The 26,680-nt window shown below is 30.7% G+C and overlaps 1 protein-coding gene across 1 annotated transcript in view; it reads left to right on the top strand.

The window, feature by feature from the left end:
• The window catches only part of LOC143236481 (uncharacterized), a 121,166-nt gene that overhangs the window by 34,889 nt on the left and 59,597 nt on the right, over positions 1-26,680 (top strand). Inside the window, exons 7-13 of the mRNA XM_076474767.1 lie at positions 6,482-6,619; positions 9,670-9,846; positions 16,642-16,802; positions 18,126-18,362; positions 19,037-19,220; positions 23,504-23,684; positions 24,093-24,235. Of these exons, the coding sequence (XP_076330882.1) occupies positions 6,482-6,619; positions 9,670-9,846; positions 16,642-16,802; positions 18,126-18,362; positions 19,037-19,220; positions 23,504-23,684; positions 24,093-24,235 (1,221 nt within the window). The remainder of the gene's footprint in view (positions 1-6,481; positions 6,620-9,669; positions 9,847-16,641; positions 16,803-18,125; positions 18,363-19,036; positions 19,221-23,503; positions 23,685-24,092; positions 24,236-26,680) is intronic.

Genomic DNA, 26,680 nt, shown 5'->3' on the forward strand with positions numbered 1-26,680 from the left:
TTACCTTATATAATATTAAATAACCTAAAAAGATTCTCATTTGTGCACTTTAGTTACTTTTATGATAATAAATAAAGAATAAACACGAAAAATGAGAAACAAGGCACATTTTTCTTAATGCCAATTGTCAAGGACATTTTACTTTACTTTTTATATTAATGGTAGTAATACACTAAATAATTTTTATTTAATTAAATAATGCAATAAAGAAGAAAGACTAATAACATGCAAAAAATCAATAGTTTTCCCTACCTCTTACAATTTTTTTTACTTTCTAACTCTTTGACAACATCCATTAAAATTAATTCAAGCTAGTTATTTAGTTTTTCATTTGAATGTTGCATGTATTCTAACTGCAGTTTACTATTAATTGTTCAAAACAGAATGTTATAGGTGAAAACTCTGACATTCTATTGGTTACATACAATATGTAAGAGAGAACTGTGAACATGTTTAGAAAGAGAGGATGTGAAAGGTAGATTTGGCAGGAACGATTTGTTTTTCTGTTGATACCTCTGTAACCAAACAAAATTTAAGGCTATAAAAATTAAGATTTGTCTAAGCAATAACAATTCTATTGTGAGTAATTTATGTTTAATTTCTTACTTTATCAAGGGGTGATAGCAAAAATAGAGAAAACAAGATTCCTAGAGAAAATATGTTGTGTGTCATATTAGGGGAAATTCAGGATATTTCAAAAAAAATTTTTTTTAAATTAGAAAATTAAAAATTATATTATTAAGAAATTGCTTGTTAGTTAAAATATTATGCTATACTTTTAAAAGGATACCTGGGTTGAAAAGATTAAGTTTTACAGTGTTTTTAATAATTTCATTAAAATTGAGCATGTATTTATGGACAGTTGATATGGTTATGAATTATCATATATATATATTATGGATCATATTTACGTTTAAACAACAAGGAATTATTAATTTATTAATTATGAACACTTAAAAACAAAGCTTCCAGTTTTTGTTGTAGTAACTTGTAATAACAGGATAAGACAATGTCATTTCAAGTATATTTATCAACTTACAATAATTATTTCCTGCAAATGAAAGAAATATATAAATATAAAAGTTAGGTTATTATTATGCTTTTTATAAAAATACAAAATATCACAATTCAACACTGTAATTTTCATTTTATTAACTTGAAAACTAATTTGATCATATTCTTTCCAAATCTGACATGTTATTGGAGTTGTAGGTTTTTGACGTAGGGGAGATAAAATTCAGACCCTTCAATGTGTACCTTAAGTTAAAGTATATGCTGGTATTGCAATGAAAATAGAAAGACATTATATAATACCTTGTTTCTCAACCTGGGTGAAATGCATTTAGATTGTAACAGACTAGACTGGGGCTAAATTGTCATTTTCTATAGATGATGTGATATGAATAATGGGAAAAGTTACTCAACTCTTAACATGGATTTCCAAGTGCAGCTCAAAATCTGAAGTAATATTTATTTGGCCCATAAGAGACCTTACTTTTACAGGTATTGTAGTAAGCAGATATTTTCAGTATAGAACATTTGTAGTATCAAATGATATATCTTTTAGGACCATACCATCACTTGTAGCCACCATTTTGCTAGCTTGCTGAATTTCACAATATATGAACAATGAACACATACACTATATCTCTCTCAACGTGTGCTTGATCAATTTGACTGACCGCATCACTTCTTTATACTTGTTTAAAGTCTATATAGTTTTGATACTACTAACTTTTAATATAGTATGTATATCTTCATAAATTTTGGCAGACTTTGAGAAAACATTATAAGTCTTTCACATGCAAAAAAAATTATATTTTTTAGTAAATTAAAAAAATATATATATGTGTAAATATATATGAAGTATATTTCATGACTAGTCTGCACACAAAGTGATTTTCATGTTAAGATTAAAAACACGTTTTAAGAGTTGATTTCTCTTTAACAAATTACCACTAACTGTTGTTGAAAACTTTTCACACAACCATCAGGACAAAAGTCTAAAAACTCAACTCACAAACAAAATTGACACTAACACACCAAACAACAACCTGGCATTGCAATGCAGATTACCATTTATCTGTGACATTAGCTCAAAAAAAATCAACATTTGGAGCAAACTTGCCATTAAACATAAAATTCCTGTTGACTTCAAATTCACCTTAAAATCTGGACCTAAAATAAAATCTTTATTAAATAAAAAATACATAATATCACAATACCAATGTCATTTATAAACCAGAATTCTACATACGAGACACCAGTAGAAAATGGAAACCAGATTCACTTAACAGAAAAAAATCCTTCCGTGTTTACTACCATTGCAACTAAAAAATACTCTTTGTATATCTATACAAAACATTGTAATTTGAAACTATGAACTGAACATTAATAAATGCAGAATAAAGGAGGCTATCATAATTGAACAAAACAGCTCCATCCTAATCCATCACATCAGTATAACAAAATATTTTGCTGAGCTGCAAAGCAATATCTGATCATGTAACCTCTTTGTTCCATACTGTATTTATATTTATATGTCTGTAAAATACTTTAAGTGGATTTCTTTCCATCAAATTTACTTTCAAAATTTAATTAAACTATATTTTGTTCCTGTGATACCATTCACTGTAGCAGGAAATCATAGTTAATAACCCATATCTTAATTGTATTTAAGTCTTAAGTTCTTCATTTTTTAAGGCAATATTACAATAAACATCCAGAATTCCTCAAGAGTAAGAAATGTGACATTTTGTCTCTAGGCATCCCTGCTTCTCTAATGTACTTACCATCCCTCTAAGAAGTATGAAATTTAATGTTTTGTTCACAAGTTGTATGTGTTAGCACCTAGCTTAGGCGTACGCACTATGAGTAGCTGTGTTCTTGATGAGGACCTTTTTCATCTTTAGTATTCTTGACTCTGACACTGAGATTGTAAAATTTTCTGGTACACATGCAGTAATTTCTTATTACCCTAGACTTATGCAACTTGGAGCTTATGTAAACACAATTTAGCATGTCAGTAATGTTTGTTTGACAAGGTTTTGTTGCAGTAAATCTTAAATGACTTGTAACTTATCCATTATACCATTATTACTGGTTACTTGAACTGCAACTCTACTTAAATGACTTGTTGACTCTCCAAGAAAAAAAGCAATGTACATATATATATATAATAAGTTACATGTTATTTAGTTTGAGTTCCAAGTCAAAAAATTGTGATTTGAGTCCATGTTACTTGACTTGAGTTTACAATTTTGTCCAGCAACAGTTTGAACTTATTCTTGAGAGAAAATTTTATAAAGTGCACTTGCCTCATCATTTCACTACATATTTTTGTATTTTTGATATTTTTTTAGATTAAATTTTCTGTAGAGTATGAAGTTGAAACTTGTTGCAGAATAACATCATTTTCATGTGTAACATTCTCTGGAAAGGCAGTTTTGTCTTTTACATATGAATCTCCCAAACCATATCATCCTGTTTAACTTGTGTGTGTTATATTGAATAACAACCTTGAAGCACATTACTGTCAGTATGGCTGAGATAGCTTTATTTGTTGTTGTTGCTTATAACAGTTATAAGTTAAGAATTATCTACAGGCACTGAAATAGCATTTCCATCCCATTTTCTATTTGTGTGATATGTTTGACCATTTTAAGCCGTTCATGAGTTATCTTTCATTGTTCAATTAATGATGTTACAACATACTAAGTAATGCATATAGTACCGCTTTTAAGTATTTCTTTGTTACTTGATAATATATAATGGTTGTTTTGTGTATGTATCAGTTTTAATCTACTTTAAAGAGATTGGACTGTAATTTACACCATTACTTACATTTATAGAAAACTCCATTTATTTTACTGTGCAAGATATTGTGTAATTAGTTATGTTATTGCCTGAACCCTTTGAATGCAGATATGTAAATGTAATTTTATCACAGTTAGCTGCAAAACAGCAGACAAAAATAAAAATCCATTTAAATTTTAAGTGGATGTTATAATAGTAGAATAACTCTTCTACTAGGAAAAAATTAATTATTAATAGCTGATGATCAACCAGAAAAAAAGATAATTAGCCAAGCTTCTACAGTGTTTGCTAGTAATGTCTTAAAGCATTACTATTGTAGTTTTCTTCAAAGTGATTAACATACAGATATTAGGTTAAAAACATTATTTCAGAAGCTTTTCAGTGTAACAGAATCAGTATATTTAATTACATCAGTTAATCTCAGACAGATAAGCCCTACACTTCATGCTGAAACTGTAAAATATATTATCAACAAGTGTTATAATGTCTAAGAAACATGAACTTCAAATTCTAAGAGAAATACAGAAATAGTACCTAAAATAGAACACATCAAAATTGAGACTGAAGAATTGGTTACATTCAACTAATAGCTGTTCTAACATGAGATCTTAAGTAGTTAGAATGACTGAAAACTAATTTTGAGAAATTAGTTATTTTTGTGAGTTGTAATACTAATTTATGAGATCTTGAATTACTTAAATGATAATGAGAAATCATAACAGTATTTTGTGTGCTTGGCTAGTTGGAACAATAAAAAACAATAATAATTAGTAACAATAATTTTTATTAATTGGTTATTTTTTGTCATGTTAATTGATTTACATGTGTCAAAGGCCATGTCATTGCATTTATTAACTTGCATTCAAAATTTTATTTAATTACTATGAATTTTGTCAATAAATTTATTTGGTATAAAATTGAAGTTTATAATTTACATTTTTGTAGTATTGAGTAGTTAATGTCTTATTTTAAAGATAAATAGTAAAAGAACATACCTAAATATTGATTTTTTGTATCATGAGGAATGTGAATGCAGCACTGGTTCAAATGAGATGTTTCAAATGTCAAAATATTAAGTCTAGTTTCTTACGTATTAGTAACCCAAAATACTTATATATCTTTTCTGTTTCCTGAGATATTCAGTAAAACTTTATATTTTGTTATTTTCTCTACCCTAACTCTGTACAAGGTGAGACACTTTGACTGAACTTTAACGACCAAAAATATATAAATAAACTAAATTATCCTTCTTTTTCTTTCTATAATGATATCAACATCAAATTGTAACATGAAACTATATTTGTTTATCCTAAGTAGCTTTAAATTTGTAACACTATATATTTATTTATATTCAAATTTTATTGTTTTATTGCCTTTTAAACCCATCTCTAACTACTGCACACACCATTATAAGTTAGAAATCACTTGGGAATGTGGAATTCATGTTATGCTAATAAATTAGATCACCCATGAGCTATTCTGAGCTGCTTTCATGAGTGCCTTGTGATAAATGTTTATTGTATTGTTATTATTATTACTTGTTTTTACCTGATCTTGCCTTAATTAACCAAAATGTTTATATATTTTAGTTAATTTTATAGTAATAAATAAAGAATACACATTAAAAACAAGAAATAAAGTACTTGTCTGGACCTTCTTTATTTTCTTCTTGACTGTTGATGACACTGAAATCTACTTTTCTGTACTAACAATAGTAGAGCAATAAATAGTTTTTATTTAATTAAATAATGTACATAAAATAATATGTAAAAATCAGACATTATCCTGTAACTATTATTCTGACTTTCTAACTGTGTAACAAGAGTCATTACAAGTTCATCCAAAATTCTTTGAACAGAAAACAACATAATCTCATATGTCATTTAATAGATTAAAACCTTGGCTTTGTATTGGTTATAAGTGATATAGTATTAAATGTAAGAGACAAATCCTGAAAGAAATGATGTGACAGTTGAGAATGGCCTAATTTTCTGTTTGATGGTTGAGTTTTATTGAAAACTGTAAAAGTTACACTTTCTCTTGGTGATAATGATTTTATATTGAATTATGTAAGTTAAATTTCATAATTATTGGAGGGGTGATGAACAAGATAAGATGTATAGAGAAAATGTGTTGCATTATGGGAAATTTGGGATTTTTAAAAACATTGCAATATATAGAATTCAAAACAGAAAACTTATAAACTGTTAAAATGTGGAGTAGTAGCTATGTGTTTATTATTCTTTTTTAATTGGTATAACATAAACAAAAGTAGTTTAATTAAATTTTGAATGCAAGTCAATAAAAAACTCATAACATGCAGTAAAGGATGCCTGTGGTAAGAGGGTTAAAACCTCAGAATAAAATATCTGTATAATAAGTTTGAAAAACAATTTTTGTGTGCACCTTTAGTTCTTTTTAAGGAAATTTCAATTTTCTCTACAGTTCACATATGGAAATTACTAAATGCAAAGTTGCCAAATGTATAAAAATATATTTAAACATTGCATTAATTGTTTTTGAATCCTATTATATATATATAAATCTGGGTGTAATTATCCTTGTACATATTACTCTTTGTGTATGTTTGTGTGAATTATTGTATCTTAAATGCATTAAAATGATTATAAACACTCAGTGAAGTTAATTGTTTTGCATTATTCAGCTCCAGAGTGAATGGAGCAAGACAGCTGTTAATGTGTCTCCAGAAGTTCTTGGCCTTGTGGATTTTCTCTGGACAGAAGCAATGGGTCACTTGACAACATTTTTATCTGTGCCACCTGCACAAATTCCTCAGTGGAAAGTGAGTATGTTCTGACAATGACAGATGGTTTTTCAAACATTTTAAAAGCAAAGTTTGCAAATGACCAAAGAGCATAATGCAATTTTATCCTGATATTAAAAGGTGAATCTGTCTGAACAATGGAAGTAAATATGTTCTGACAACAGAATACAAGTTTATCTTGAATTTGGAAAGAGATCTTGTTATAACATCATACACCAAATTTGTTTTTATGTTGCAAGGCAAGTATTAAAATTGGAAAGGAGCTTGTCCAGATGTTAATGGTATGGTTATTTTATTCTTATGTGAAAGAGTTTGTACAGGCAGTAACTGGTAGGCTTATTCTAATCTTAGAAAATAAATTCAGGTATTGAAAGATAACTTTGCTCAGGCATTAAAAGCTGAATTTATTTAGACAGTGAAATGCAAGCTTTCTTTATATAAGAAAAACAAGTTTGTTCAAACAGCAGAAAACGAGTTATAAAATTTGATGGGAAATTTTTCATGTTGGAAATTGCATTTTCCTTTTGTAAAAAGTTTATTTAGACATTAGAAGATACATTTAGCTATTCAGTGTGATACAGTTTTGTCCTGACTTTATGACAGTGAATTTACTTGGAGAATGAACCATATTTTGTTTTGGACAGCAAATTTAATTTGATATTGGTGTGTGTGTTTATGTAGGCATATCAAAACAATTTTATTCTGACATTAGTAAATGGGTTTATTTTAACATAAGATGTGAAATTATCAAAGGGTTGAATACAGATTTGTTCTGACATTAATGACAAGTTTGCTTGACAGTAGAAGGTGACTTTGTTTCTGCATTAGAAGGTTAGTTTGTTGAAACACTAAGAGGGTGTGCTAAGACATTAAATTGTGAGTTATATATAAACTAGTGAACCAATACATTTATAGGGCTGCTACAATGCAAATTTACTGCTTAAGCAAGTATTTTGTACTTTTTTCAACTTAATGGTTATTGTTTCTGTAATGCAACTTTAATTTCTTTAGTGAAGCTATGAATGAAAATTAGTAGCCCTACCTATTTACATGCTCTTATGTAAGTCAGTGCCAAAGTAGGGTCCCCTTTTGAGGGTTTCACAAACCAATATTTTTGAGAAATACCTGATTTCCCTAAAGGGCTGAGTAAAACTTTTTGCCTTTGTGCAAACCTTGGGTTCAGGTGTTTGTTTGGAACCATTTAGAAGTTGGTTATCCCAACAGTTTATGAAAAGGGATTTGGGGGAACCTTTGAATTCTCTAAGAGTTGGGGTTAAAATTCTACTTGTGGGGAACCCTTGAAGCTGAGAAAGTTCACTTAGTACTGTTTAGAAGCTGGTGCAGCCATCTGTTGAGAAGGAGCTACACGACGTACAGATAGACACTGAATTTTATTTTATAGATTTTGTATGATGTTATTGGAATTAATAAATAAACAAAATGTTTAGTGTTATTGAAATACTATTAGATACATTTACTATATTTTATGTTAATCAAACAAGGAAATATGTTTTTATTACTTACAGAAATAAATATATTTTACGATGAACTGTATTGAATTTATGTAAGTCAAAATTGATACATTTAATCAGATATCTGATTATATTTAGAAACTTTTTAACATTTTTTTAAAAATTTAATTCAGTTCAACATTTATTTCTTCTCCAGTTATCACAAATATTGATTTGGGGCACTTGGAGCTGGAGAAGTTAAAAACTTAGTTTTTTTCCATTTAGTAGAGAACAGTGTTTGCTAATGTGGTGTAAGACAGATGTGTCCTTAAACTAGACAAATACAGATTTTTTCTAAACAATTGAACATACAATTTTCTGGAATTGGAAAGTCTTTTAGATATTAGAAACTGAGTTTTGCACGTCATTTGGAAGTTATTTTGTCCAGACAAGGAAAGACAAGGTTGTTATGATGTTAGAATTTGAATATTTTGATTCTGGATTAATGAATGTTTATAACCATTTTTACCCTTGGTAGAAATCTTAATTTGCTTTGTCTATTGAAACTTATTTTTGATGTTATAAACTTCATTTGTGAATGTAATAGTAAAATGTTATTAGTAATGTATGTGAATATGAAAAGGATATTAACTGTACTGAGTGTTTAATTACTGTTACCATTTAAAAGAGTTTTGAATTTTTAAAAATAGCAAAGTTAACTTTTATGAACTAAATATTAAAAATAGTTTTTTAATTTTTTTTTCACAAGTTTTTTATCAGTTGTGTATGTAGTGTAACTTTTGTTTATTTTGTTCACTACTTTTCACCAGATTTATCCGAGACTAACATAAATTAATTAAAAAAAAGAAAATGAATCATGTGAGAATCTCAGGCAATAACTTATAGATTCTCACATAATTCCTTTTTCTAACACTGATATTGTCAGCCATGGGTATTGCTTCTTTTTTGGGTTGTTTTTCAACTCATCTGATTATTTTCAGGCAGTTAAAATAGGCCAACATTTTCAGAGCACTGAAACAATACAACTGACATTACAGGAAAAGTCTCCTGTGCATTTACTATGGAATCTGAAAATAATTGCAAAGTTAGAAAATGCTCTATCTATTCCAAATAGCCTTGATAGTGTTCCTGTGATATTTTAATACCTGAAGTTAAGTTAAACAAAACTTGGGAAGGAAAAAAATCCTTCAGCAAATAAACACTCATTGAAACAAACTTAGATAAGAACTAAGAACTTATTAAGTACTTCTGAAGCTTATTCTGATGAAACATTGCAAGAAGGTTTCCCAACATAATCTAAAATTTTGTTCATCTTATGGATTAGATGGGAGTTTAGGAATTATCTATTGTGGTTTAAACCACTAGTTTACACTAATGCTATTGAGTGTTTGTTGTCTTACAACTCTCCAATAAAAAGTTTTTCAACAAAAATTATATGGAATCTTTCTCTCAGTTTTATAAGTTAAAATAGCCCATAAAGATGGGTTTCTGGTATGGATGATTTCATAGCACCAACAACCTGGTACTACAAAAATAAAAAAATGAACTTAAATTTAAAATAAATAAAGATTTATTTATATAAACGTTTATTTACAGATTGATGAAGCAGAAGGAATTTTGTCCCAACTTGAAAAACTCTTGAAAGAACAAAACATTAAGGATCTTATGGTGCGACTAAGTCAGGAATTTTACTCTGTTTTGCCTCATCATCCACAACATCAGTGTCCAATCTTAGACAAGAAAGTGTTAGTGCAGAAGCAAGACTTATGTCAGGTTTGTGTGGTGGAAAACTTAATTCATACTATCAGGTTTGACTTGCACATGCTGAAATGAGAAAAAGGAAAAGAGATCCAATATTATTGGAAGTTGTACACTTTGATTTGATTACTAAGTAAATAAATACTTTTCATTTATATATTTCTAATAGTTTAGAATCTGAAATATTCTAAAGATTTTGTTGTTGTTATTCTTTCAGTTACATATTTGAATTTGACTAACTTTTACAGTACTGTTTGGAGGTATTGCTCCTGCATGTTTTCTGCTTCAAGGGTCTCAAGTTGTGTTGAGTCCTAATGACCATATGAAAGACACTTATGCCATTTTGTTCCATTTAAAACATGAAACACGTGGCATATTTAATATACAATATTTATGTGTAATTTATAGTAGTAATACAACACAATAAAAAGTGGCTATTGACATAATTATATTCAGTTGACAAAGAAATTTTTATTATTGATTCAGTTTATAACATGTATGTTTCATGTATTAGATGAAGGTCCATGTAACCTCCATAATAAATCTATAACTAGTATTTTAGACCATGTTATTGCAAGTTATAGTCAATTATATATGCATATACTGAACAAGTTATAGAAAAAAAAATAAATTGCAAAAATAAAGTATGATATAAGGATAGCAATGCCAAAGAGCACAAACACAATATAAGGATAAATACAAAAACAGAAAAAATCATACAAAATACATTACATAAGTAGCAGGTAAATACTGAGTCAATCTGACATGCTTATGATTACACTATGTAACACAAATTTTGTTCCTGGATAGTATGTGTTATTTCTGAATTGCTTATGTTGTAAAAGTACAGAAAATGACATTATTCCCTTCAAACTTTGCTTTTGTGACCCGGATAATGAAGTTTAGAAATTAACCTATTTTCAATATAAAGACGGGCAAACTTGCACATTTTCATTTACATAAGGTCAGAATAAAACAATATATGAATCAAGATTTACATGTATTCATACTAAAGTTATATAAAAAAATATTTAGAAGTGAGTAGTTTTTTGAGATTTGTGTCTATAATGTAAATCACTTTCATGTATCAACCCCCAACTATATTTTCCCATCATATTTTCATTATACACTCTGGTAGCAGCATTCAACGTACAGTATATCTTGGTGCAAGTGCTCACGTTGCTCTTTGAGGTGCACTAAATGAGCCAGGGGAAGAGATGGATACTTATTCTCATTATGGAGCAGCACAGCTTTGAGGCTTCTGGATGAGCTATAAATGAAGAGGCACTACTCGTTCAGGTTATAGGCATTTCCAATTGCCTTGCACAGACCGGATACATTGTGACAGAAGCAGAGCCCATCTTGACAAGTGAAGAAACTTGAAAAATGTCACTGACACTTCCTCTAACGTTCGAGTTGCACACTTTCATTTAACAAATCTCACTTCTTGAGCCTAGATGTTAAAAGCTTGGCATTCAACTTTGTTAGACCGAGATCTCTGATCAAGTCATTGAGTTTTCTTTGGTTGGAGTAGTATGAGTTTCTCTCATCAGCTGCACCTCTGAAATTGTAATCTGAATCTTCAATATCTACCTTCTCCTCTTATTTGCTGTTATCTTCTGAGGATGGCTGCTTTCTCTCTGGCAGAGAGGGTACAAGGGAGCTCAGGGCAGTGTGGCACTGGGGCGTGGATGATGGAACATCCAGATGAATGGTAGCAGATGCATTCTTCCCAGGCCGACATTTGGAAGGGCCCACCATGCAGAAGTAGCAATTGCTTGAGTGGTCAGTGGGTTCATGCCAAATTCTTGGAATAGCAAATTTCATGGCTCTGTTTTCCTCTCTGTACCATCCTGCAAAAGAGCAAAATAAAATTGTTATTATGAAGAATAAATTTATTTCATCCATAACTAATGTGTAAGAGGTTCATGCAAAATATTTTATATGTGATATTTTTTCTATACTATTGGAAATTAAAAGAAAAAAAGATAATTAAAATTTTTAAAGGTCTAAAATTTGTATAATATAAAATCTTATTATTCAAGCAATCAAAAATTGTCTATCTTACCTTGTAAAGTATTTTTGCAGTGCTCACAGGTAAAATTAGGTGCCCAGGGTTTTGTCTGAATCCCTGACAGGTATTCTGAAATATGCCTTGTAGGCTTCACACATTTTAGCAGATGCTGTCACAGAGTACTTTTTCACTCTTGTCTTGATAAATTGGCCACATACATAGCAGGATGCATTTCGAAAATACTTTCAGCTTCTTGATGCCATCTCTGATAAAATCAAATAGGTCTGTGTGTTCACTTATGCAGCTAAAATTAAACTAAAGTGGTGCGTGGTGAGCCCCTGTATATATATATATATATATATATATATATATATATATATATTACTATAGAAGGTTCTAGAAAATTCTAAAAGGTTCTTGAAAATTCTTGTAAGTTTTACAACATCCTAGAAATTCTTGTAAGTTCTACAACATTCTAGAAAGTTCTTGAAAATTCTTTTAAGTTTGAGAAAATTCTCTATCAGCTACTCAGCTCTGAATCAACCTGGAATATTTTGGAAATTGGGAAAATTTGAAAATTTCATTACCCAGGTCTTTGAAAAGAAAAATAGGTCTTTTCCTTTTACTTTAGGCATAAGCAATTGGGAAATATCACTTTCTACCCAGGAACAAGAAAAAGTAAAAGTTTTATTACATAGTGTTATTAGTCACTGTAAGACTTTATAGCATTCTTCAATTTAAATGCTTTTATTTATCCTTGTAACTGATAGGAATGCAACATTTAGTTGTAGACAAAGTGTATTGGAAAGAATTGGCTACTTTTCTAGTGATTTTCGAATGGTTTTGTGTGACCCGTTCCTCAATTGTTTCTGTAATTATTAGCATCATACTTTATATTAGCAATTTTTTTTATTACTTGTCATCTTTTATTTTTATTTAAATAATTTCATTGAAGTTGGTAGATAAACAAACATTTTTATATTTGTAATTTATTGGTAATTTACATTGGTAATATCATATCAGTTTTGTCAGTTTCTCTGATTTTGGGCTATTGACATTAAGGGTATGTTTACGTTACAGAACCCATATCTTCCAACTTAACCTAGACTAGATTCGAGGGCCATGTCAGTTAATAGGAAGGATGTCACACAGATTCCAGGCTATGTAGTATGATATCATGCATGCATACACAGCTGTATGATTTAACTGTTCAAAAACTTTTGCTGTTTTTGTTCAAAGATCTAGCCAATTTCCCCTCTTTCATCACTCTCTCACAACTTGATCCTGGTATCAGTAGATGACAGCATGTTGGCAGTGACTGACTTTGTTGTCCAGGTAGCTGCTCACTCTATTTCTAGGACTTCATCATGTTTTCCACGGTGTCCACACCTATGAGAGAAACCTGCCTGTCAGGAGGCATGGAAGGCTCATAAACAGACTTGGGATACCCTTCACAGGTATCCCACTCATTCAAACCACATTGCTTTCCAATGAGCCCATTCTTGTGCTTGGCAGGTTAGACATTAAGGCCAAAATGAATCTTGGATTAAGTTTACAACTGTCAACCATTTCAAAAGTCATATGGGATAAGATTCAGAAAGTCAATAGAAATAATTCTTTACATCCCCTTATCATCTTGCTCTTCACTGGACAAGGGAGTTCCTGATGTATAGAGCATGGCTAATACTCTCAGTGAGAGCTTTTCTCATGCATGTAGCACTTCTGTTTCTTCTCATGCTTTCTTGGCCATCTAGTCTCTGGCAAAGTGAGCACCTCTGTCCTTTCTGGTTGATCATTTCTATGACTATAATTGCTCCTTTACACTGGTGAAACTTAAATTTGGTCTTCATTTATCTGGCAGTACTTTGGTCAGACCTGATGAGGGTTACTGTTAGATGCTGTACCATCTCTTTCATGCCTCTCTTGCTATTATTCTGGTTGTTTTTAACCTAATCTGGCAGAAAAATGTTTTTCTTAATACTTAGTGTCAGACTATTATCCTTTTTTTCTCTAAATCAGCGAAGTATCCCAAGATTCCTTCTAATCTTTGTCTAATTTATTTGGCAAGCTGTTTCTCTATGATCTTAGAGAGGATGATTAATGCTCTTCGTGTTTGGTTCCTTGAATCACATAACCTCCTCTCATCCATCCAGTATGGGTTTCATGGACAGCACTCCCACCATGCACCATTTTATTTTACTTCAAATTTTGATCAAGGAAGCTTTCCTCAAGGGAGAGCATCATGTTTATGTGTTCTTTGGCCTTGAGAAAGCTTAAAACAATATGTATTGAATTAGATTACAGTAAATGGTTTTACCTTTTCTTTTTCCAAAATCATTTGCATACATTTTTGCCACCAGTGGAGCCAACTTCCTGGTCTCAAATACTGTCTCAGTGATGTTATTCTTCTTGTGGATCCTGAGGCAAAGTTCTTTGGACTTATCCTTTACTGTAAACTTACTTTTAGTTCTCACATAAAGCAGCTGTGTGTTATATGTACAAGGGCACTAAACATTCTCTATGTCCTTTTTTTTCACCTTTTTGGGCAGCAGATTGGTGCTCTGTACACAAGGTCTATGGTGCCATCATTTGATCCAAACATCATTATGGGTTTCTGGTCTATGGTTCTGTGAGGACCTTGGCCTTGAAGATGCTGGACCCCATTCACTGTCTTGTCTTTGACTTTCTATACAGGCTTTTCACAGTTTGTACACACAGTCCCATGAATATTCTCTTCACCTCTAGCATTTGCAACTTTTAATCTTTACCACAACATACCATATGGGGTTGTATCTTTCTTCCTCAATGAGCCATGCTCTTTCAAAATAGATGGTCTGCAATTCCTGCTTTAGGCCTTCATATCCAGACAGAACTGAAAGAAATTAGTCTGGAATTGGAAGACATTGCTGTCCCTAATGATCAGTCCATTGCATCATGTCTTATTGCTATTCCCAGATGTGACCTTTCTTTGATTAAACCTGAAAAGGTGGATACGTCTAATTGAAATTACCACCTTCTCTTTGACGAACATCTTTTGAACCATCTTTCTATTCCCATTTATGCAGATGGTTTGAAAACTGATGACTCTCTGGGCTCTGCCATGGTTTGTTGTGGCAGAGTGGTTGCTCACAAAATTCACTCTGCAATTTCTGTGGTCATTACTGAGTTGTATGCCATTTCTCTTGCCCTGGATCATGCAAAGGCAATGAAGCACACCAACTGTACTGTTTACACTGACTCTCTTCACATTAATACTTACCCTGTTCTCTTTAATATTCAATGACACTTGGCCCATTGTTTCTTCATATTCCATTGATAAAAAATTTTTTGATATCTGGCTATGTTGATATTTATAAGAACAAGCTTGCTGACACTGAAGCTAAGTGTGTCTATTCTGGTGCTGTTATGGCCATTCCTTTTTGATATATGGACTATAGTCAGCTCTTGAAGACTCAACTTATTGCTAGTTTACAGTCATCATGGTGTGAAAAATGTGATAACAAGCTTTTCCAGGTTAAACCTTTTGTTGCTCCGTAGCCTTCTTGTTTCTGTAATGATTGGAAGGAGAAAGTTGTCCTGGCTGGGCTACACAGTGGTCACAGTTTTCTTTTATCTGGGTCTGACCCGCCAACATGTGGCCTTTGTAAAACTCAAGTCACAATAACTCACATTCTACTGTCATCCTGCCATTAAGATCGTGCTCAGCAGCACCAATTTCAGCAGGTCTTTTCCATGTGTTTACCCCTTACAGTGATGACGTCAGTGGTGACACTGTCCAATTTAATTGTTTTTAAATTTTTATAGGCCATTGGTCTTTTTAATTCTGTTTAAGTTTTTTTTAATCTGCTTTTGGAAATTTTTTGGTTTTTAACTTGATTTATTTTTATCTTGTATAATATTTTGGTTTTGTATTTTTACAACTTGCTTGACAAATAATAGCCTCATTGTTTTGCATCAGTAAGCAACAATTAGTTAATCTGTTTTAGTTGGTGTTCTTATTGTATTGTTATATTTGAAAGCCATTGGACTCCATTCTAAAGACAGCAAGGGTCTCAAGTTGCTTCTTTTTGAATGCCTATTGATTCAACCAGTTTCATGATTTAGTGGCAATTTCAAATGTAAATGAAACAACCTGAATCCCCATGAGTAAGATAACCTTCCACTAAAGATACAAAATATTTCATTTCTCATACTTATTTGTGCCACCAACTATACATTGCTAGGTAAGCAGAAACCAGCCATAACAACCCTTTTCTTTGTACAAAGTGTGGTGAGGGCAAAGTGATATATTATTGAGGAAAATGTTTTCCCTCTGAGTGTCCTTAAGTAAAATCCTTATATAAGACTGGTTTGTACCACTAATTCTCTGTTGAATCTAGTTCTTCAAAAAATTTATTGTTTTTGATTCTACTTCAAACCTGCTTGACCAAATATTTATGTAACTGCTAAATATGTTATTTGTGATATCATGTTCACGTAACTGTATTATTAGCATATGCAACTCATTCTTATATAGGGTTATTAATTCTTTTCCATTGCTCATACCTTTGTAAGAACACAGCACCAATACACACTGTGTGCACATCTATGTAAGGATATAACAATTATATCTGTAGCATACACACATATACATCTATAATAATACAGAAATTGCACTTATATTCACATGTAACACACATACTTCTGTTGAAACAAAAAAATGGTACGTGAAGGTAGCACACACTTCTAACAACATAGTAACTACATTCAAAATTTGCATATACATTTAAAAACATATTTTATAAAACTTTTTGTAGGTTCTTCGAGATATGGCCTCAGTAAGTGAGACAACAGGTTGGATGACAGAGGGACGACAATATGCAAAGTATCAAGCTCTTCGATGTCACATTACCTACCTGCATGAAAGTAGTGAAGAATATGAAAGAATTAAAGGCCATATCTTAGAATCACAAAAGAGGTAGGAAATGAAAATACTTTGTAATGTAAAGAATGTGTCTGAACTTATGTGCAAGTCTCACAAGTGTAAACTCACATATAAGTGCTTTTACTTTTTGTTGCAGTGTAAAACATTGTCACTGCTGTAATGATTACATTTATAATAGAACAAAAAAATTTGTTCTGCTGAAATGATTTCAGACTATGAATGAGTCATTCCATGTTAATTCAACCATTGTGTGCTACATCACATTGCAACATTTTGTGGATTTTTTAAATGTTTATTCTTTGTTCTATTAATAGCAATTATGCAAAATGTAAGCATTTTATAAGACTTTACTGAATAATATAAACTTAACATTTCTCATAACCTCTACTATAAAGCAGCCATAATTTGATAATTTGTTTAAGTTGTTGAAATTCTGTACATTTGTTTTGAAAAAGTAAGGTGAGGTGTGGCCCAAAGTTGAATTGACATGGAATGATTCAAGCAAACTTCAGGAGGTCTAACAAAAAAAAATACAAAAAAAATACAGTGCACCTATTTGAAGTAAATATAAATTCATAAATTTAAAAATGTATTTCAATAAAATATATATAACTGTATCTTTGACTGAAATTTAAATCTAGAATTTGTATGTTTATAGATTAACTTCAAAACTTGAGGTTATAAATAAAGTATTAAAAAATATATATCCGTAAATTTGTAAATAAGTTTTGGAACATGAAACATGAATTGAGTAAGAAAGTGTGTGCTACAGTAACTGTGTAAAGTGTATAAATGATTGTATACCCAGTTTTTAAAAATTACAACTTTGTATTGCTGAGTTAATCATGTTGTAAGACATTTGTGTATGATGCATATATAGAAGGAACTGAGGTCAATGGCCTAATGGTTACTGTGCTGGGATGGCAATCTAAACATTCATGGCTAAGCTTCCATCAACAAAAAATTTTACCCTTCACTTTGGAGACATGGTGCATTATATAAGAATGTTTAAACTCTTCTATTCAGTTAGGGTAGCAAAAAGTTGTTACTGGGTGCTGTTCAGTAATTGTCTTTTTATTAGTCTTAAGTGCTTAAAAATAAGGGTGGCTAGTGTAGATAACCCTCATTTAGCTGTGGACAAATTTTTAAAACAAAGAAGGTAATTTCAATGGGATATAATTATTGTATGTGTTTTTGTACTCTAAAAGGTTTATAACATGTATGGTGACTAATTATTCTGCTAATATATTTGTAAGTTGTTTGATACAAAACATCTTATCTTTCTGAAAAACATTGATATCATTTTGTAAGTAAAGATTTCTTGATTACAGCAGAAGTTTGTAATTATCTTTCTAGGGATACTGGCATACAGGTCCACAACATCTTTTGTGTACAGAGAGATATAGAAACTGCAGAATTTTTCTATCATCTGTCTAATCACAAAGAATTGTATCATGCCACACGTTCTGAAAACTTGGTGGGAATCTTGTCTCGGGGTCTTCATCCTCCAGTATCTGTACAAACTGAATATGATGAAAATCAGACAGATGTAGACATGTTAGGAGCAGGAATATATTTTGCTGATTCTGCGAGGTACTTTTTGTTAAAGAAATAGTTAATTCAGATAAAAGAAAGTACTTGTGATTATAACCTTCCTGTGCAACTAATGTCACAGACAGACAGTCTATTTTTCTTTATTTCAGAATTAATTAAGAAGAAATTGGTTAACACAGTGTAATGTATCACTGTATTGATGAATCTGTAATTTAAGTTGGACAAGTTTTCAATGGATATGAACTATTTTCAGAGTTTTGTTAACAACAGTTACCATCTGTCTCTGAAACTTTTTCAAAATAGCATACTTATTCTCGTTAAAACATTATAGTTAATAAAAACAGAGATATATGTAATGTACAAATTAATGCATGAAATAATAGATATTTAAAAGAAATTTCATGAATATAGGATATAAGAATAATTGGTACTTGTTATTGATTTCAGTACTTGCATAAAGTACTCTAACAGAGAGAGATATGTAATGTACAAATTAATGCATGAAATAATATAGAGATATTTAAAATAAATTTCATGAATATGGGGTATAAGAATAATTGTAACTTGTTATTGATTTCAGTACTTGCATAAAGTACTCTAACAGAGAGAGATATGTAATGTACAAATTAATGCATGAAATAATATAGAGATATTTAAAATAAATTTCATGAATATGGGGTATAAGAATAATTGTAACTTGGTATTGATTTCAGTACTTGCATAAAGTACTCTGACTTTTGCAAAGAACGAGGAACAAGATTTCTTTTGGTATGTAAAGTAGCTCTGGGCAAAATTTATGAAACATACATGTTTGATACTACTCTGACATCTCCTCCAGAGGGTTTTGATAGTGTTCAAGGTGTTGGTAACTCTGAAATCAAGAAGTCTTATTTTATGGTAAGTGAAATAAATTATCTGACCTTTCATGATGAAAAAAACATTTACAGTCACGGTACATGCATGTTAGTTTCATTTTATTTTAGGGTATTTATTTGAAGAGTTTGATTTAGCATATGTTTATGTTTTCATAAGAAATGGAATTAATTTTTCATTTTTAATGGAAGCAAATGTATTGGTACTTAATTCCACTGGATACACTCTTGTTTATTGTAACAAACTGATCAAGTGTTAATTTCAATAATTATTTTAATTTGCTAATGATTTTTTATTGGAAACAAGTTATATTGACTTCTACTGGAATTTTATTATAATGAATTGACTTTATAATAACTTCTATGAGAAGTTATTAATCATTTATTGTTTGTATGTAATCTTGAACATATGTGAAAGCATTGAATTTCAAAATAATAAACTGAGATAGGCTTGAATACCACCAGTTGTGGTCTGTGTACAGGTTTACAATTTGCATGTGAACTTTTTGGAGAGAGGGACCCCACATTTTTGTAGGACCTTCTTATATGTTTAATAATTCACAATCTTTTTTTATATTTAATTATTTCTTAGATATTTACAAATATGATTTACTATGATACCTTTGGTTAAGCCAATATTATAGTTTTTTCCTACAATACCTTCTTTTCAGAATGGGTTTTTCTTGTCACCCATTGCACTGTCTTATAGTGTTTGGTTCCTCAGGACCCACCACAGTGTTGTTCCACTTTATTCCATTGGGGTCCTGAAGTCCTTGCCACTTACCAGCTCCTAGCTGCTGGAGTGGAGCTCAGTGAAGGCTTCTTTCAGAGTGTGATCATTTCCATTCATTTGAGACTTGGGTGGTTGTGATCAGTTGATGTAGATGGTGAATACTCTCCTCCTACTGAGGAGCAGAACACAAATTTTAATGCTGCCTGGTTTTGGACTAGATGAATCCACCATAAGCAGTTCACCCTTTCAGCTGGTTTTCCTCTCTCCTTTTGCTGCCTGAATGTTGATTCCTAGGTGGTGTCTGGTTTTGATATGTTCTGACATCAAGCAAATAAACAAACAAAAAAAAAAAATTACATAAAAGCAGTATTTGTGTATAGAGATTATGGTCTTGTAGTCATTGATGGAGATTTCTCCAAACTGAAAGTAAAACAACTACGGGTGAAATACTCAAAACTAATTTCATTTAAATTGTCACTAAATATCTTTAATGAAAGTAAAACAGATGAAGCACTCAAAACTAAGTGCATTTAAATTGTCACAAAGTAAGTTAATAAGTATACCCTTTTTACAATTTATTTCTGAACAAACTGCAGAACCATTGTGATTAAAGGATTATAAAGTAGCATTCATTTCTCAAAACAAAATTGCTAACCAGTTACAAATACTCAAAAACCTAAAAAAGATTGAATATAATGATGGAATATATCAACTTAGATGCAGTTGCAGTAAAATGTACATAGGATAAACAAGAAAGAAATTAAGAACAAGAATGAATGAACATCAGTTTTGTATAAAACATGGTAACATGCTGTAGTCAAACATTTCTGGATCTATGACAGTACTTATGACTCTAATAATGTAAAAGTTTTAAGATGCATACAGAATAACACAGAAAGAAACTTGAGAGAAAGTATATACTTAATAACAGATACCTGTGTATAAGCAGAGGTCATTGGCCAATAAATGTCCCTTTAGAAGACCTGTTCATCATAAATATTCTAGCATATATGACTTACCTTCCCACATGTATCTTGATCTTGTTTTTTTCAAAAGCAAACTTTCCCAGTTGAAACTAAATTTTACTTAACTGATACTGTAGAATTTTACTTTGATGATGGTAAAACTAATTGGCTGTGAGTTATATTAAGTATTTGTACTTATCATTGTGCCAAAAAAATGTCGTTTGTTTGTTATTGTTGCTCTTAATAAACCAGAACATAAAACTGTCATAGAACAAGCCAGAATAAATCTTCCTACAACAGTATGCACAAAAATTGATGATGCTGTGTGACTTTGGACTTGTGTTAACCCACCACAACCAACAAAAATAAACATGGGACAGATGGAGTGAGGTCTCCTATGAGTTTGGCCTTAGACATTAGCATATCTGACTCCATGGGGTTTCTTAGTATGTGTTTTCTGAAGAGTGCTCATTTAGGTAATTTTACCACCAGACCTTCCATCTTTTCAGTGTAGGATTGTAACTATTATGCGAGTGGAGTTAAGGTGTTGTATTAGAATTAACATTTTACTGCACTGAAAATTTTTTTCTAGTTTGTACTTACTTCTTCTCACACTTTCCATCTTTTCCACTTCCAGTGCATCTTTTTTTCCTCTAATCTTGAAATGCATATTGTGCTCTACAGTGCAATGACATTAATCTATACTGCAAGGGTGTGTTGCATTCCTGTTGGTGAAGGGCTGTTGCATGCTCATTTGCATGCTACCGTGCAGCTATACCAGCTGTATACCACATGAAGTTAGGTAGGGTAGGAGTCTTTAAGGTAATGGCAAGTGACAACTGCACATATAAAAGGCAACACAAATCAAGGAAAGCTGTTATGGGAGGAGAGGTAAGTATTTATTGGAAATACATTTCCATTGTAGGAAAATGTTAACTTTGTAAAGCATTGGTGAGATGTGAATTTATGCTATGTGAAAATTAAGAAACTAAAATTAAAAGCCCTTTAACACAATATAAATTAGCACTATGGAAATATTGGGCTCTTATTAATCATTGTGCTCAATAATTGACAGCATTTAACTAATGGATTATTATCCACCTGTCTGAAAACAAAAACCTGTTCTTTTAAAGAAACTTGACAGATAAAGTACCATATCATTATTCAGGCAATACAAACCAACATAAAATATGTTGGAAGTACAATAAAATCACTGAGCACATACACTGGTATTACTCAGTAATCAACATCCATGAAGAATGTTGGAAATACATAGGCACTTCAAAAGTGTTAAAGCAGCAGCATTTATGATATGAATGTCTTTTTAAGTTGGTGAAACGTAATTATAATTAATTAGACATTACTTGTAGTTTTTCAACACATCATATTATATCTAGCCCCTTAGGGATTTTTAAGAATTAGAAGTGTACTAGTGAAGCTATGGGTCTATGGTCTACATTCAGAGGATTGCTGTAGTGCAAGTTTTAATGCTTTTTGCAAACCAAGTTAAGATGCCTACTTATTTACATGCTATAATGTAAATGAATACCAAATTTGAAACCTACATTTGGGAAATCTTTATAAAAGTGGAATCACTAAGAGGTTGGGTGAAAAGCTTTACCTTTGTGCAAACATTATGACAGAGATGATTTATATAGCACCATTTAGAAGTTGTTGGATCCAGCAGTTTAGGAAAAGAGATTTCTGGGAAATCCCCACTTTCCCCAAGGGATGGATTGAAGACTTTTACATTTGTGCAAACCTCTAGGCCAAAATATATATTTTCTTCTCAAGAAAATTTTAAAGGACATGCAGTCCTTCAGCAGTGAGAGAACCAGGATCACTGCTGCATACAGTACAGCATGCAGCTGAAGTTGTGTTTGTATCTGTGTCTTGCAAGGTAGCTACTTCTATCGTGCTTTTGGATACACTGTATCAGGTAAGAACCACCTGAGTGAGAGCTCAGTCATCTCTTGCCATTGTGCTGATATATACAATCCTTCAGATAACAGTGAGAAATTGACTTATTATTTGAGAATAATATTGCAAATAATTCTTAGGGTAACTCTGTTGTTCACATACTTGTCTTATGACATAAACATTATTTATCTTGTAGGGGAAATAGTCACTTACATTTAGATTTTCTTGGGCAATTTAATTTTTTAGTGGTCACACAAGTTAGTCCAGGAAAATCTTTTGGTTAGTCTCAACCTTTTTGGTGGACAATGGCAAATGGACCACCATTAATTTTGACCTGTGTATATAATTGTTTGAATTGATCAAATCTTCCATAATGCAGATTTTATTGATGTCATCTAAGATGCAGCTTATAAGTATTTCTAAGCCTTCACACCACTAATATGACTTGAGAACCTATCAATACAAGCATAAAGGAATTCTCCAGTTATATCTGTAGGAAGATCAGAAACAACAAATAAGATATACATGTGCAAATTTAAGTTATTTTGAAAAGTTTTTGATGAACAAGAAATATAAAAAGAAATAATGTGATTTAATTTTCAAACCACAATTGAAATAATCTGATATAGTTATTGCCCTGATTTTATATAAATCTAATTAAAATTTTTTTTTCATGTTTTGTTGTTTCAGGACAATGAATTTGTTGTGTATGATAAAAATCATCAACAGCTGTGTTACTTAGTGGAGTTTTCCATACCAGAGGAACAGAGTTTAATTTCTATGGACTTATATTTCTATAGATGTGATGTTAAAGATGCGTTTTTATGTAAATTGCCATTTGATGAAAAAGAAATATTTGAGTACAATACTAGTAAGTATTATTTAATTATTATTATTATATATTCTTTGTTCACTACAACAAAACTTTACTGTAATTTGATATTTAATTTATGAAGGATCTCATGAATTTAATTTCATTCAGTAATTTCTGATGTACTACATTCTTGTGGACTTCTGAAATACTGTTTTTCATTATTGAATAAACACATTATATTTTCTTCAAGATCTGAAGTTCGTAGTGGTAAGGATATTGGTTTTGTTTCTTTTTAGCTACTGAAATATCTAAGACAGTGTCTTTGTTATAATTATCCAGAAATTTCATTATTAAAGCCACTCTTTTCCCTAGATGTCCATTGATAACTCTTAGAAAGGCTTTGTTTTTATATCCAAATACTGAATCTCAGTTCTTCTTTCTTTGAAATGTGCTTTTGTTTTCTAGATATTGATGATGTCAGTAATGTCGAAGATTCATTGACTAAGGTGACTGTTGGTCTACAGATGTTAGATTCTTCAGGTCAGCAATTATCTCTGCCTCTTCAAACAGTTCATGTTCGAGCTCAGATGTTTGACTTAGTGTCTAAGGTTTGTTTATGTTTCTCACATGCTTCTTTTCAAGTTGATTTGCCTTAATGTTAAAGAAGAAAGAATAGTTTTTCATGTTAAACAACAGTTTTTAAGTTGTTTGTTAAGGTTGAAGAACAGTACATTGTATGATTTGAAGAACAGTTTTTCTTCCAAGTTTAAGGATAGTTATTATAATTTAATTAATCTTTAAGAATGGTTGTTTTCAGAATGGTTTAAGATGCATGTCTGAATAACACTTTTTTCAGTTGAAGAATGTCTTTTTTTACTAGTTGATGAAAAGCTGGTTTCAAGTCATCATTCTTTAAGAAATTTTATCAAATTAAAAACAGTTTTTATCATTTTAATTAGTGTTCAAGAACACTTTTTGTTATGATAGTTTATAATTTAAATTTATATTCAGGTTGAGTTTAAGTGATTTTTATTGTTATTAGTGAATGCTATTTTCAAAGAGAAGAAAGTGGATTAAATTGTCTAAAGAAAACTTAGTAAAAGGATAGAAAGACTACATTTCAATCTACTGAAGTGTTTTGTCAGGTTACATATCTGTTTTCTAGCTTGTTTTTACATGCTAAATAAAATTTTTTATTTGTTCTTAGGATTTGTTCATTGCTCCTAGAGAATTTGAATTCACAATCATATAGTTTCTGTACGTAATTTCTGTTTAATCTGTTTCTGTTTAATCATTCTGTCTCTAATATGTTTACGTTCTTTGAATTTATTTTGCATTGTTGTTTTTGTTATCAATATTCTAAAGTTGTTTTAGTTATAGTGGCTTCCAGAGTCAATGGCATGCTATGGTGTGGCTAGATTTGTGTATTCATGAAAAGGTTGTTTCTTTATTCACAACTCCTACTGTAGGATTCTATTTATGAAAAAATTACTTTTAGTTGTTATGTCTTCTCACTTTTTAAGAAGTATCATTCCAGATTTAAATCTATTTTGAGATTTGTAAGACTTGAATTTAAAGCACTTGTCTTTTTCTTAACTTCCTGAAGCATTAGTGGTGAGATGATAACCTTGTAGTATGTAACATGAATTTTCTCAACCCAAATGAGCTGTTTTACATGTATATTTTTCTCTACAAGTGGGTTTTCTTGACATCACTGAATATACATGAGTTCATCTACACATTTGCACGTTAAATATTTGCACCATAATTTTTGATACATCATGTGTGTTTTCACAAAATTTGGTGAACTTTTAGTAAAAATTACAACTCACTGAAATCTATATTTGGATGTGCTATTTTAATATTTACTCTTAAATTAAGAAATTAACTTGTGTATAATATTAAAGTTTGAACTATTATCTACAATTTGATTTTAAACTTATTGAAATAAATTCATAAAATAGTAATTCAATAAAATTTCAAATGCAAATCAACAAATGTGATGACATGGCCTCTGACTCCTGACCTGTAGCAAAAGGGTTAATAAATTAAAAACAAAAGTTGTCCACAGTTATATTAATTATTTGTTTTGAATAGTCCATGAACAAATTAATTTTTATGTGAAGATTAAAAATATTTTTCCTTTTTCAAAAGCTCCCCATTGGCTCAGCAGACTTACAACGCTAAAAACTGGGTTTCAATACCCATGGTGGGCAGAGCACAGATAGCCCATTGTGTAGTTTTGTGCTTAATTCAAAACAACAAACAACAACAACCTTTTTCAAAAATCTCAAATTTTGTGTGTGTAATCCCTAAAAACCTCCTAAATACAACACAAACAGTTTTCTTCAGTAAAGCTTTATATTTTATCTGTTATTTTTTCTGCCCTAACTTTGTGTGGAATCAATTACTTTGATCAACCTTGTAACTACTGGAAAAAAATCTAAATAAATCTAAATTACTCTTTGTTTCTTTCTAGAATGACTACACATTGTAACATGGAACTACATTTGTTTATCCCAAGTAGCTTTAAGTATACTTCTAGTTTTTGTTAAATTTTAATGTTTTATTGCCCAGTGAATTGTGTCTGACTAGTATCTACACCATTATAAGTTGTATATTACTTGGGTCAAATGTTATGCTATCAAATTATATTACCCACAAGCTGTTCACTTTCATGCTTCATGAAACATTTTATTACATTATTACTTATTTTACCTAATCCAATCCTAACTAAACTAAACATATTCTTATTTTTATATTTAGCTTTTATGATAATAAAAAAAAATAAACAGAAAAAAAAAAATAAAGTAGTTACCTAATCTTTTTTTCTTGCTGTTGGTTTTGGATGACTTAACCTTACTTTTTTGTACTAATGATAGTATTGCATTAAATAATTCACCAAATAATATAGACTGCAAACTTACAAAAGTACACACTTTCTCCTAATGCACAAAATTTTTCTGGCTTTCTAATTATGTGACAAGATCTGTTACAAATTCATTAAAGCTACTCATTAACTTTGTCACTGGAATAAAGCTTGTACTCTGATT

The sequence above is a fragment of the Tachypleus tridentatus genome, chromosome 13, assembly GCF_004210375.1.
Source record: "Tachypleus tridentatus isolate NWPU-2018 chromosome 13, ASM421037v1, whole genome shotgun sequence".
Lineage (NCBI taxonomy): Eukaryota > Metazoa > Arthropoda > Merostomata > Xiphosura > Limulidae > Tachypleus > Tachypleus tridentatus.